We start from the raw sequence: 14,970 nt of genomic DNA on the forward strand, positions 1-14,970 counted from the left end.
TGACCTCCTGGAGGTTTGAGAGTTACCCAAAACTGCAGCAGGCTCCTTCTTCCTTCCCTGCCTGATCAGATGTGGCACTGTCTTCTTTCTGTATTTCTTTTTCAGTGTTCTTTGTTCACAAGATAAAACCCTACACCAAAAATACAATTCACCCCAAGTTATGTTTATTTCTTATTGAAAGGATCAAATGTAACAGGACACTTGGCCATCTAAACCATTGGGCATGAATATGAAGTTGGATGCCCCTTAGCAGCTCTCTCGAGGATTGGTGTTGGACAAGAAGGCCTGGCCTGGTTCAGAAGGTGCTCAGTTCCCCCACACAAAATGACATGTCTTTATGGACCTCACTTTTTGCAAAGGTGGTCATGCTGGAATCGCAAAGGGCCTGCCCCAAACAGATTCCATAAAGTTGGAAGCTACCATTTCTTTCCATGCAGTATTAGGAAGTCTCTTTACAGAAACAAAGGGGATTAGCTCCAAGTTTGAAAACCAGCCCCAGACCAATATCCCTCCTCCAACACCCTAAATAAGACACCATAGATTTGGTTAGGTAGCATTCCTCCTGACCTCTGCCAAACCCAGATCCGTCCATCGAATGCCAGATAGTGAAGCGTGATCCATCGCTCCACAGAACACATTTCCACTACCACCGAGTGTAGTTGCAGCTTCACATCACTCCAGCCGCCACTTGGCATTGAGATGGGAGGCTTGCATGCAGCTTCTTACAGACCTCATGAAATGGGGCTACTTGCTGGATTGTATGCACCTGTTAGCAATTGGTGTGTCTGAAACACCTGAACTCAATGATTAGCAGGGGTGCCCACTGACTTTTTGCTATACATTGTAGCGCCAACCAAACAATGACTGAGTTTATGATAACAGATGATAATGTTGAACAAAGCCGTTCATGTTTTCTGTCTTCCTGTTATGTGCACAGCTGCTCCTGCTGTGAATGTTCTGTAAATTTAAATTTGCTTAATATGGCACTACATGCGTCATGGTACAACTAACGCATGCAACTCTATAACAAGTTTAAAAACGGCATTAAAGTCCCCCGCTGCAAAGTCACAAACGTGGCAACAAACATCACTAGAACAAAACCTGGTTATTAAAAAAATAAAAAATAAAAATAAACGTGGCGAGACGCACCTCCTGTTGCCATTCTTTCATATGCTCTCCAGGGGGAAATTCCACTTGTGCCTCATGGTGCTTCAGCGTGTGTCATTGCTTTTCATACATAATTGTACCTCCAACATGCTGTCATTCAATTTGAAGGAGGAAGAGGAAAGATAGAGGGGAGGGAAAAAAAGCAATTTCAAAGCTCGCAAATAAAACCTGTGGGAATTACCTCGTGTCTGTCTGCTTCTGTTTCTGTCTTCATGTATTTCTTTCAATCAGACTTTCCAAGGACAGCTAGCGAGTCTGCAGACTGACCAGAAACATATATATATATATATATATATATATATATATATATATATATATATATATATATATATATATATATATATATATATTGATAAGTAACATACAGAAACACGCAGGGCTTTGCATAGGATTCTCTTAAATAGAAAGCACCAGTTTAAATCTAAGTATGATAAGTATTGTGAGTTGGTTTTATGTTGGATATATGAAGATATTTAGTCCATCTACTTTCCCATGAGGTCATGCTTCACCATTCTGCCATGTTTACTTCTCTCCTGCTTCCCCTCCACTGGCTTTGGTTTGATAGATGCAGAATGAAGTGCATTTCATTTCACACGTCCTCCAGATTTATATGTTGAATGTAACTGTGGGGTAATTACATTACATGCTCGCTTCGTGCAGCCGGATAGTCTGTGATAAAATTGTGTATCTCTTGCCGTTCAGTTGTGCTCCTCACTGGCCTCTTGTGTGCAGTTGGGAGAGTGTTAAAAAAGGCTTTTATGTCCTGTGTTCATTATACTCTTTACTCTTCCTCTACCAGCACAGCTACACTCCTCACATCTTCACAACTCTTTAAATACCCTTAACCACTCTCAATAACACAGACTGTTAGGTTTGTAATTTTCTTCTCAATCGGTTGTCTGTTGTCGGCTTTTAAACACCATATGGCTCTGGGTTGGAGATACTTTTGCTGTAATTATACCCCAAATTCCTTTCCCGTTGTCCTGTTGCTGTTGAGCAGATATCAAAATCATGTTTGCACCATCAGGACAAAAACCGCTGCCCTATGATGGACTCAAACTTAACCCTTTCTCCTCCCTCTGTCCCCCAGGATCCCGACCCAGGTTAGAGGATGCGGCTCCCCGAATCGTAGAGCACCCGTCTGACCTGATCGTGTCCAAGGGCGAGCCGGCCACCCTCAACTGTAAGGCGGAGGGTCGGCCGACTCCAATGGTGGAATGGTACAAAGACGGCGAGCGCGTGGAGACGGACCGGGAGGACCCTCGGTCCCACCGGATGCTCTTGCCCAGCGGCTCCCTCTTCTTCCTGCGAATCGTACACGGCAGGCGAAGCAAACCCGACGAAGGCGTCTACGTGTGCGTGGCGCGCAACTACCTGGGTGAGGCGGTCAGTCGCAATGCATCGCTGGAGGTGGCAAGTAAGTCTTACATTTTTTGCCGTTCAGGTTTGAGTGCTCAGTTGCGTGTGTGTGTGTGTGTGTGTGTGTGTGTAGTGGAACATGTTTCTTTCTGAGGGCCCGATTTTAGTTTTAGACCTTTGAAGAAGTGACGATCGGCCACAATGTCCTCACTCCAAAGGCCTACTTAAGGGTTCAGACTTTTTAAGGTTCAGCTTAGGTTTATGTAATGGTTAAATTGGGGTTCAGGATTAGGCATTTAGGGCCTATTGAATGTCTTACTTTTACCTCTATCCCTCGTTTTTGAGTGCCCGTTGCTTTTCAAGGGGTGTACTGGAATTGGGCCTTAGTTGTGATCAGTAAGTGTCCTCATGAAGAGAAAAGTACAGCGTGTGTGTGTGTGTACATAAATGGAATGCTGCTTGACGCTAACACATTGGAAATGGCAACGGACAGAGTACATGTGATGCTACCAGGAAACGTAGAGCTGGAGACACGTCGCCAACACAAAGAAGCTCAGTGTGTCATGCAACACAAGTCTATATACGGGCAAGTCAAGATGGGTTCTTGTCCACACATCAGGTGTCAAACATCATGTCATGCTTCATGTCGCTCCGGCAATAAGAAACACATTCAATCACAGATAGTTTCACAAGTAATAATGAGTTATCCGCGGATACAAAAGGAGAGGTAGCTCCAAAGGGCTCTCTGGTCTCTTATCGCGGCCGTTTCTCGGCTGAGTTAACAGAAGACGCCACCCCTGACCTTAGTGTCAGATCTCCTGGCAGCTTGCACCCTTCTAACCCCCCTCATCCTCATCCTCCTCTCTGGCCGCCGACATTGCATCCTATCTCTTCCCGCCCCAGCGAGCCTGGCCTCTGTCGTGTTGCAACCGGGCCTGTTAATGTAGATGGATGACAGCTAGCTCCTGTGAAGAGATAACAGTTGTCGCCCACTGGACAGGAACGTAAAAAAAAAAAAAAAAGAATTCTTGTGATTTCCTCCTCTCTCTCCATGACAAGGCTGCTTGTGATCAGTCACTTTAGTGGAATGCAGATCAGGCCAATTAGATCTCCTCGCCATTTCTTTTGGTTAGAATATGATTATGAAGTATATCTTTGTTTTGACAGCAGCAGCTGGACTACAAACTACGAGCTGCTGAATTATGGACGATCATTATGTTGATGTTGACAGCCCTGTCACTCAAAATTCAGAGCGTCTTTATCTTCTGTACTGTGACTGCTCCCCAGTGAAACAGAATATTTGAGTGGTGTACACTTGCAAGAGGGATTCAAGTCACATCCTTCACATTTGATAGGACAGGTATAAAGTGTACAATATAAAGTGTAGTGTGATATGGAGCTGCAGAGGACACACACACCCTCACCACAATTTGCAGATTGATGGCTGGATGGACGATACCATATCACTGGTTGAAGTCAGTTGGTCCTCGCCTATGTTGGCACGTGTCATTTAGTTTTTCAAGAAGAAATGTTTTTTTCATGAAATTTGAATTTTTTGGGGTCATTTTTTCTCTATATTTTTTAAATAGGCTCTCAATGTAAGCGGGGATACAATCTAAAAGGGGTTAAAAAGACATGTTTTCTCTCTGCTTTGACTTCTGCCTCTCAACCCAAAAGCCAAAATTCGAAAGGCCGTAGAAACTCCAAGGCTGATGAGGATGTTCAGGTGAGGGGAATGAGCTGATTGGAGAGCAGATGAGGTCAACAGGGATCTGTAACAACAGGAGGCTTAGTGACCAGGCTAGTAAACCCAGAGGAAAGAACATCACATATCGTCACAATAAAGGTGCACTTGGGTCGACGCAGCCTGCTGTTAGTTGCTTTCACTGAAACACCGTTCAATATTTATACATTTTCTCAAACCTCTTCACTACAGCTTCCTTAATATCATCTCCTTTTTAAAACAGAAACCAGCTCAGGAATTTCTCATCGCACTAACACAAACCAGCTGAAAGCAGCTGAAGATGAACTCCGTTCCCCTTCAAAGAAAGTGTGTGAAACGCTAGACTCCTGTCAAACCCCTCCCGAAAAGGCATCATATTTTCCTTAAAGGCTCCAGCCCCTAACTTAATAATGAGACTGAATTTCCCCTGACGGCCTCCACAGGAAAACAGCCAATGACTCATTCTCCATTCTCCATCAACCGAGGGGGGTGTGTGAGGTGTGCTCGTCACTTTTTTTAGACGTACCTTTCACCTCGCTCCTGCTCTATTTAGATGTAAGCGCAGGGGTGTTGGTGATATAAGCTGAGCCGGTATAAGAGTCTGAGAGTTGTGAAACACCCACAACACGGCTGGTTAGTAAAAAAGAGCCACGGAGCAGATCAGTGGCCGATGCCAGGGCTGCCCGATGATGACCAAGAAGACGACCACGAGTATGCTCGTGGTTAATATTGAGATCACGATTATTCATCAAGTTATAGGTCAAAACATGTGTACTGCACTGCTTTCCCTTCCATATTGTGCAACATACCTACTAGGATGTACACATCTCTCCATTAATGTATTCAGAGTGCAACTCCCAGATGCTTGAAATTATACCTGACGCTTTTACCCCAAATTGAATCAATAGTGCCCTGCTCTCACTTTCACTTTACAAGTTTCTCGCGGCTGCGTGACTCAAGATAAAATATCTTGATTAAACAGCTGCTGGCCGGCTGTTAGTTTAGGAAGCACTTCATTAGATATGCAGCATGCATTCATGTATACATATGAGTGTGTACTTTTTAAACGCCAACATTTTAGCCAATCCTGTAATTCCTCCATGTAATTGTTTGAAGCCCAAATTGTGACGGTGAATAATATTCGATTCATTGTTCAGCCCTGACTGAAGAAGCCCTGATGGGTTTCTGAGCCCTGTGGGCCGACATGGACTGGTCCTCAGACGAGGCTCTGGGGGGTTTGTTGTGTGTCTTTCAGTCTGCAGGGCCTCGCAGCTGTCCATCTGTTTTCCTGCGCATCCAGCTTCCTCTCCTGATGCTGTGGTCCTTCGGGAAGTGACATTTAGACACATGCACAGGGACACGAGGGTGGTTGTTTTGGCGGATAGGGCTCTCTACATTGTGGCGGTGCGAGTGTGAGTCTGCCTGCACAACCACGATCCACCATCAAACCCCAGAGAGAGCGATGGGAAGAAGGGGGGGGGGGGGCAGCAGAGGTTCCACAGAACAAACAGTGGCCGGTGCCAAAGCCAAGCCACTGCCAGCCCCCCCCTTTCCCCTTTCATGGCACCAATGGGGCCGGAGATAAGGCCACGAGCCCATAAGCCCGCTTGAAGCTGCCAGGGGGCTCAGCAAGGCACCAGAGCAGGCGCAAGATGGCACTTTGTGGCATGATGTTACTTGGAAGCACCGGGGGCAAACGGAGAGGGAGAAGCGTTATGTATTGGGGTGTATATTTGGTATCGGTTTGGGAGCCAACACAGTGGGAGCGGTGGAAGGTTTCGGGAGGTTTAACCCCTCGCGGTCCATCTGCCGCAGGCCTGGGGGTGCAGGCAGGGCTGGGTAAGGCCACTGAGTCGCAGTATGGAGGATGAATTGGCAGGAAGTCTGACAAACAAACCTGACTGGAGTGTTTGTCTGGAAATGGTTTATTTATACGGCGCACGTTAATCTCTTTGTGCGAGCGTTGGCGGAGCTGAGGACTGAAGAGCTTCTTTAAAGCAGTGCAGCCTGTCGAGGCATTTCCATGTTGGATTGAAGCAGCAGTTGGTGAACGAGTCCTCAGAAGTGAAACCAATGTAACATGAGGCATTCCATCTTTGCTGTAGTTCCTAAAGTTGTGGGTTTTGGCTTTAAGGTGATCTGTCACCCGCAATCTGTCCTCTTGAAGATCAAACCTCTTGAGCAAGCTTAGAAAGTGGCGATGTTAAAAAAAAGAAAAACATCGCGCAGAAGTGCTGTAGTCGGCTCGTATTCAGTGTGCCGCTCTGTATTTCAGTAGCGAGGACTAGCGCTCGCACTCCTCACACAGTCCACCTGTACCTTGTCCTGAATGGAGCGTTGGACAGTGGGAAATGTTGACCAGTTGGCGTCGTTAGATAAAGACTTAAGGATTCATCCTCTAACGACTGTTGAGGCGTTTCACTCCAGAGCTTAGAACCAATGGCACGCTGGGAACAGGTGTGCAGGAGCATCATCCACATGCCAAATGACCCCTTTCCCATCTCACCGCTGGACTGCCCGTTGGCCCATTGGCAGTCCAGCGGTGAGTTGTATTGATTCTTTTCCCCGCCTACATTTTGCAAAAACCCGCCCCTCTCTGCTTCTAGTACTCAAGTGCCATCCTGGCAGGATTAGTTCACTGCTCGTAAACAACGATTGTTGGAAGGTCGGTAGTTTATTGACCTTATGTCATGAGGATGGCAGCTTTCTTGTAGTTAATGTCCTGCTTATGGAGGAAAATGTTTTTTTTACACGTTTCTAACCACATTCTTTATATGGGTAGAATCAAATTACAGATCTGTTGGAGATATAAATTGTGATTTGTAAATTCAATTTACTGTTTACCCTCATGTCGATACGGCACACTGATTAACTAGATCGTTAAAAAATGGCACTTAAAACCCCGGGGCGAGACCAACATGACAACATCACTACGCTGACACATTGGCCACTAAGAATGATGCACATACTAATTGTATTTTGGGAATAATTTGACAGGTCGCAATCATGCCGAGGTTTTAAAATTGTGAATTATTACATATCATGAACACAGCTAGTTTTGGAAGCGTATTGTCTTTCAGTGGAAAGTACTGAAATGCGACAGGAACTGAAAATGTTAAGACATAAAGACGGCACTCAATGAAGTAGTTCAGAACAATGTTTGCAGTCTTTAGCTGATGAATTGAAACTACTTTGTTTGAAAACATTCTTATTAGTCTCCATTCAAATAAACGTATACATTTATTAATACTGCTAAGAGGAAACACCCCACAGAAACCTGTTATAGAGCAACTTCACAGGGCCATAGAGCCTCCAGGTTCTCCCGACGCCCTGAGCTTTTCTAGAGTTTCTGTCACGCCAGAAGGTCACAGTGTCCTATAGCACAGACCATTAACAGTGACTCAGCGAGTTTTAATACACATTACGTTCGTTCAGAATGCTTCGTGGGCTTCATACATTTTCATTAAGATTGTCCCTCTAGAAGTGTGTGCACACCAGTTCTTCCTTCACAATTAGGCCCTCAATAACTAATTAGAGACGGTTCTGCTTAGTTACATCTGGAACAGTTCCCACTTATTGTTAATGACACGTTTGCCGAATGGGTGTTTGACGCATGAGTCCTGTCAGGCTTCAGCGGGTGGAGCTTCACCTTGCATACGGTGGAGCTGGCAGCTCGCACGAATTTCATTTCTTTCAAACAAACATTGTTGAAGATGAAGAGTTTTTAGGAAATGTGTCACAAGTGTAGGATGAAAAGAAATATGTGTGTGTGTGTGTGTGTGTGTGAAGATGTGCAAGTGTCATCCAGCAGTAAGCCTGTACGTTCCATTATCTGGCATTAAGGATGGATCCCGTACCACTTCACGGAGCATTTCCTTCCAGAATGTGTTTTCTGCGGCTCGATCCTCTCCGATTTCGCGCATTAAAAGAGATCCTTTGATCCTGAAAACGTGGGCCCACAAAGTTCTGTGCCAGGAGCAGAGGCCAATTCATGCCGGAGGCATAAAAGTCAGTCAGCCACAATAGAACTACGGGGCCAGACACCCCTGGGTGGGGGTTTGACATTCAGAGCGACTTGGCCAAGCTCCTGCCGGCTTTTTCCTCCAGTGTTTTATACCTCTGACGTTTTTATTATTCCTGCTACGTCTCCAGCGCCGGGCTTTATGGCTCATGAATATTCACGCTAACAGGGGAGTGGAGGAGGTGCTGCTATCTCAACGGTGCTTGGGGGCGGAGTCAGAGGCATTTTAAATGAGGCTGACTGAGGTAGACGCCCCCTTTTTATTTTCTTGCTAAGGTCGTTTGGAGGTCGGGCCTTCGAGTGTCGAGATTGCAGCTGCCTCGTGGAATTTTGGGAACAAACAGGTGAAGAAGTGATGACACTCCCGGTCTTCCTTCTCCCTGCAAGTCAACAAACGGTGGTCCGGCCAACTTTCTCAACCGTCGTAATCTGAGACGCCAGTGTCAAACAGCTGAGCAGCACTGTCAACGCTCGGATCCTCCTTTCCCTTTCTGTCTCACACACACACACACACACACACACACACACACACACACACACACACACCTGTCACACTGAGCGCCCTGTGCACGAAAATGGATTTCAGGGTTTTATGGATTTGGAGATGGGGAAAGGATTTTGCAGGTTGGGGGGCAGTTTGGTGTTTGGAAAGAGTTATAGTAGGAGAGAAGCGTGGGCTGCTGATCGCTGATAAAAGAGATAAAGTAAAAAAACCCACCAGCTCCTCCCTCCGTTGTCCGTGCCCTATGTTCCTGTGATTAACCCCGCGGTGTGGAGCCATATGGGCCGTGATTGGCGCTCGGCAGTGCATGCGCTCAGACACAGTGGAGAGCATTCCCACTGATGTGTACATCCACACACACCGTACCTGCAGGCTGCGGCTAAGTGAGCACTGACCTGCTGTCAGTTTCTGTAGCCACCTGTTACTGGGGTGAATACTGGAGTATGTCAGTCTTGCTCTAACCAGCAGGTCCATGTTATTTATAAAGTCCCCGTAATCTCATGCCGTGTCTAAAAGAGGCTTTTCCTAGAAGGAAAAAATGTGATAATGTTGGAATAAAGCCTTCACCCTCAAGATGAAGTGCCTCTCTTCCTATTTGCCTAAACTGTATAACTGTTATTTTTTATCTTCTTATCGTCTCTCAATGAGCTGCCGGTCGCCTGCTTTGAATGAGCTGATTTTATCTGCTCAGCTGTTACCAGACAGACGATTGTATCTGTATTCTGCCTTTTCATTATTTTTTCTGAGTCTGTGAGTCACATGTTAGGAGAGAGTTGACCTGTGCTGCAACAAAACTTAAACTAGACCTTCATGCTATCAGCACCAAGTGTCTTGTCTTATAATTCTTCTATAATCAGTCCATAGATGGCTTTAATGAGCAGTGCTCACATTATTCATCCTATTCGCCCAACTTTATGAATTGTAGCAGGTACGGAGAGCTCTCTCATCAATGATTCATCTCCTTACATATGCATTTAACCACATCAGCGTCATTGCTGCTCACATTGATTACAATATATTTTTTGAATTGCAATCAGTGAGCACTGTATCTCTTCCCGCATCCACAGGGGCATGACCATGTTTCCCCCAGGTGTCCGAAGCACTTTGCCTATTCAAACCCATTTGTCAAGACAGCCACTGTCAAGACTCGTTTCCCTGCTACCTCCTCCACCCGTCTGCTTTATTCCAGCGGTCATGTGTGCGTGATCGTGCTTCATCGTGTCTGCGCATGAACGGGTTTTTGCGGATATGCGTTTGGCCCGCTGAGCCAGGCGGGAGCGATACAGTAACACCATCGGCTCTCACGCGCGGAACTCTTCGCTCTCAGTTGCTCGATGCCGCGTCCGTCTACGTCCGTTAGCTCCGAGGTGCGCTCGCGCTTCACTAATGGGTTTGCAGGTCCCAGCCTCGTGGAGGACAGAGCCGGTGGCCGTTCTGGTCTGAAGCGAAGGGGATCAGATGGCTGGAGTGAGGCCACGGGCCTCTGGCTTAACCCCACCCCCTCCATCACCCCATATGATCCGGCCGTCTGCCAGTCATTGAGCTGGACCCACCAGCCAAACCCTCCTCCAGAGGATAGCCATGAATTAATTAGACCATACTAAAGGCGAGTGCGACCAGTGGCCTGGTGTGTGTGTGTGTCAGTCATAAAGGGTCAGTAGGACAAAAGCAGAAGGACGGGGGTGGGGATGCGTTGACAACAGGTGGTGTGAGGAAGAGCTTTAACCACCTCCCCCCCTTTAACGACAGTGCAGCACAGGGGCCACAGGGGCCGTGGAGAACAATAAAGGCCCCTTGCTCCAACCGTTGAGCCCCCCCCTCTCCCACCCACCCACTCCCATTATCTCTGAGCTGCTGATCACAGGCGCGGCACTGCCAGAGTCACCAGTCCCTCTGTGCTAGATGACCCCCATCATTGGTCGTTTCCTCGAGGTTTCTGCCCATGTCCTGTCTTTGTGATTTCTCTGCTCGAACAAGGATGCACAGCAACATTTTAACTCTCGGAAACTATGATTGCACCAGGAAGTTTTCAAAGCAGCATTCATTACCCCTACTTGCTTAAATGTATTATTCAACATGAACCCATTTTCATACAATAAACACAATAAAACGCAAAGAATGGAAACAATGAATATTTTTTTATATCCACTCTATGAATATTTAATGTGTTTTTCTATGCTGTTTTTTCCTGAAGTATCTTGATTAAAACTGTAATTAATGGAGAGTCATTAGTCATGGTCTTACAGAATGCAAATGACCCCCTGTTTGGGCCCATTGAGGCCAACAATAGCCCTATGGCAGAACTACACAAGGGGCTGAGTGGTTGTGGAGTGTGGCCTCAGGGTACAGATTAAGAGAAGAAATGCAAACCAGCAAGTCCAGTTTGAAACCGTATCAGATAACAGACAACGCGCAGCAGTTGGTTCAGCTTTGGCGCAGCGTTGGAGCTGGGAAGTTACCACATCGTTGCTTATTTGGGGCCAAAGCGGGACCAGCATGCACCTTTTTTCCCTCAGACTGATTTGCATTCTGCAGCAGGATCCCCGCTGCACCAATGTAACAGCCTCATTGAAATGAATGAGGAGCTTGCTTTATTTTTAATGTATTGCTAATGTCGGCCTGAATGTGCCCGTAGGGGGCATTGTGATGAAAGGCAGCCAGTAAGGCATCCAGAGAGAAAGTAGAACAAAAGCCAACCGTGGTGTGATGAGATGCAACAGAGAACCAGACTGAACGTAACACAAACTATACACACCACAGCAGAGGCAAATTGCACACGGCTGAGCACCGGGAGGAGGCTAAAAATAAATCCATCAATTCATCAAATAACAGGAGAAGCAGGACACATCTGGGGAGTTTCAGGCGTCGTTAATGGCGGACAGGCCAACACAATCAATACGCGGTTCAAACGAATCAGTCGAACACGATCGCAGCACCATCAGAGTGCAGAGCGGATAAAAGAGGGAGGACATCAAAGCGACTGAGGTGAGAAGGAGCTGGTGGGCAGTTGTTATTGAGCAGGACAATCAGATGAAGAGGTGCTGGTAAATGGAGCCTTCTGAGAATTGCAGCAAGTTGTAGGTATTGAACCAATCAGTGGGGTTATTGGGAAAATCATCAGCTCTGTACAGTAGCTGCAGGATGCTAGGCTGCTTTTACCGGACCTCTCAATGGGTCTCATGCCGTTGCTTCGTGTAGCCGTGAAACAATCCAGTGCCATTATTTGTGCCCACTTATTCTGGCAATTGGAAAACTTCATTAGACAACCAATTCCAACTGGTGGGACTCGTTCTGATTGTTTTGTAACTCATTCTAGGTTTTGCCAGCTCATTTAAATTATTGGACAATTTCTTCTGGTGGTTGGAGTCACTATATTTTGGTTATTTGGCTGGTTACTGGAGTCACAGCAGGATAACTGGCTCCAGGAACGGACTAGTCGAAGCAGAAATTGGACACGCTCTTATTGGGTCACCTTCTTACATGGCCGCCCTCGAGCTAAAACTGTGGCGTATGGCTTAACTTGATGAAGCATTTGGTTTCCATCAAAAGACATTGGTTTTTAAACCATTAAAATATATTCCTTCGATAGTGATAGTGGGGAGTCGGAACACGAGGGAAAGAGAGTAGCAAGAATCTCATATCCACCATGTGGTATGGGCCTAACCATTGGGTCGCCCCATCGAGAGACCTTTTAAGCAACTTTTTCAACTCACTTTGACTTTGATGCAGCGTCTCGTAAGCACTTGGTGGAAAATTAATATTTGAGTGGCAGAAAATATCAGTGTATTCCAAATCACTGGTGGTGAATGTTAAATTAGCATTATGTAAATTAGCATGGTTCCCCTTCTGCATGTGAATAAGGGGCTTATGCTCTTCCCTTGTATGTGGAGGACTACAGTTTGCTGCAATCGTGTCAGGAGCAGCATCCTGAGCTGTGACAGCGTGTTTTACACGAGAGACTGCTTAATCTTTAATGTCATCCTCGCTGCGTTCAGTGTGTACCGAATGTATCTGTGTAAGTATCACCTTTCCAATTCCTTGACAGGTAACGATAAGGAGACTGTTTCACATGCCGTCCCTCACCTAGAACCAACCTTTGGGACGTTTCTATCGACAAAAGCACTCACCCTTGAGTATTTGGTATGGACGAAGTAATTCAGGTCGCCTCCTCTTTGTGGGGGAAAAGTTATTCCAGGGGGATTTAGGTATATTTGACCTGTCTGCAAATGGTAAATACGAGGGCAAACAGCTGTAGAAAATGCTTATTGATTTCCACTTGGGTGTATTTGTACAAGATTCATTTCTCCTTAAGACGCTCCCGCCCGACTCTGAGTTATAAAAGGTCAACGAATGGGGGCTTAAGCCATTCATGTGGAGCTAAATGGATTTCTGCTCCAAGATCCATCTGTTTTTGGAGTTTGTTGACAGGGTGGAAAATTGGAACTGTTGCTCTTCCCTCCCCCAGTCGCACCACCACCCCTTTTCAATGCACGGGTATGAACAGGCACGGCACCCTGGCCGGGTGAAAAGCGTGCTGGGCACGAGGCTGGAGACGAGGCCTGGCCATCTGTTGCAGTACGGGAACACGTCTCTGGCCGTTTGATAGGGAGAGGTGCGGCATTTGGTGGGCTGGGGCCAGAAGCCCTGTGACCGGACAGGGACAGCTGAGAGGTTTGGGTGTGGGGGGGTCACCTGACACGAGCAGACCGGCTCTCCCCCAACAGAAAGACGCTGATATCAGACAGACCAGTCACCTTCTTCACCTCTCAGGCAGCGGAAGCGGACTGTGCTATGTGTGTGTGTGTGTGTGTGTGTGTGTGTGTGTGTGTAAGTACAAGCAGCCGTCAGGGCTCTCCTGCTCTGTTTTTGGCTGTTAGCATCCATCTCCCAGCAAACACGTCTGGCTACTTTTCCACCAATATAAGAACAAACTGTTATCAACTCCATCTGCATCACACTGTATCATGTGATCCTGCAGGAATGGGTCCGAACACCCAGAATAGAGTCGGCGTGTTTTATACTTCAGGTTTCATGCTTTGGGATGTGTTTTTGTTGGATGCCCAAGATTAACCCTTTGACTGAAAATATGTCTGTAAATTTGGACGCTTTCACGTGTCTCTAGAAGACTAGTGCACCTGTAGCTCAGTAGTGTTCGTTTGTGAAGATTATCTTGCTGAACAAAACCTGTGAGTAAGTTATTATTTTCTGTAATAATCACAAACCCAAAGGAAAAATCCCATCGGCCTTTAGTGGATGGAACCGGAGTCATGCTAACTTCCTGTCGGTTGGCAGGAACAAGTCTAACTGTAGCACCAGCATGCAGACTGAGTTAAAAAACAAATGCAATGGGCTTTGTGGTTGTGGGTGTCTTGTACATCTTAGACTTCACTTCACTTTGTCCAGTGTGAGTACTACCTGCATGAATCTAAAGGCTGTCCCAGTGTATCAAGGACATTTCTCTCTCGAGCATTGTGACAAAGTATTGAACAACCAATACTTTGTTTGGCAGCGCTTCATTGAACACGGCACAAACCACCTCCCATTGTTGGAGTGGAATTTTTGAAGGCGCTCATTGCCACCATCCCACTGCAGTAGTCAATAATGAATAGGCTGTGTGTGGGTGTTGGGGTGGTGGACCCATTGTCCAGAGGCACCTCTGCCCCCTCCCCATTCTCTTCGAGGTCGAGTTAAGAAGCATCTCTGGTTTTCCAGATGGGTGAACTACAGTAGCCTGGATTGGGTCGGCTGAGGGCAGATCAGGGCAGGCGCGTTGGGGGGCCAAGCGGAGGGGGCGTTTTGCCTGACAATGGGCTCAGCAAGTCTCAGCGACCCTCTTAGTCTGCTGCTATAGGCCGCACGGCGTCGGCCCTATTACTAGATTAAAGTAATCCTCTTTTCAGGGCCAGACAATTGCTTTATTAGCTGACCACACACAGGAGCCCGACCACCTCGGTAATGGCATTGTTGTCGGGGGGGGGCTCGAGGTCCCGGGGTGGGTGTTATTGGTGGAAGCTGGGGCCAAAGGGGGAGTGGAAGTTTGTGTGGAGGTTTGTCGCCGATGTTGCGGCTCTCCTTAGCAAGGTCATGCATACGTTACCTCCCCTGGTTTCACCCGGCGCACTGGCCATTTTTCCTTTTTTTTATATGGTGCAACACACACACACACACACACACGCGCACACACACACACACACACAC

At 46.8% G+C, this 14,970-nt stretch overlaps 1 protein-coding gene across 2 annotated transcripts in view; it reads left to right on the forward strand.

Annotated features, from left to right (window-relative positions):
• robo3 (roundabout, axon guidance receptor, homolog 3 (Drosophila)) overlaps window positions 1-14,970 on the forward strand; it is a 77,855-nt gene that overhangs the window by 12,123 nt on the left and 50,762 nt on the right. For both annotated transcript variants that reach the window (XM_068599794.1, XM_068599795.1), the window contains exon 2: window positions 2,258-2,584. In XM_068599794.1, coding sequence (XP_068455895.1) covers window positions 2,258-2,584 — 327 coding nt within the window. The remainder of the gene's footprint in view (window positions 1-2,257; window positions 2,585-14,970) is intronic.

Source organism: Clinocottus analis, unplaced genomic scaffold (genome assembly GCF_023055335.1).
Source record: "Clinocottus analis isolate CAN_PGR_092001 unplaced genomic scaffold, fCliAna1.0.p SCAF_5, whole genome shotgun sequence".
Taxonomy (NCBI): Eukaryota; Metazoa; Chordata; class Actinopteri; order Perciformes; family Cottidae; genus Clinocottus; species Clinocottus analis.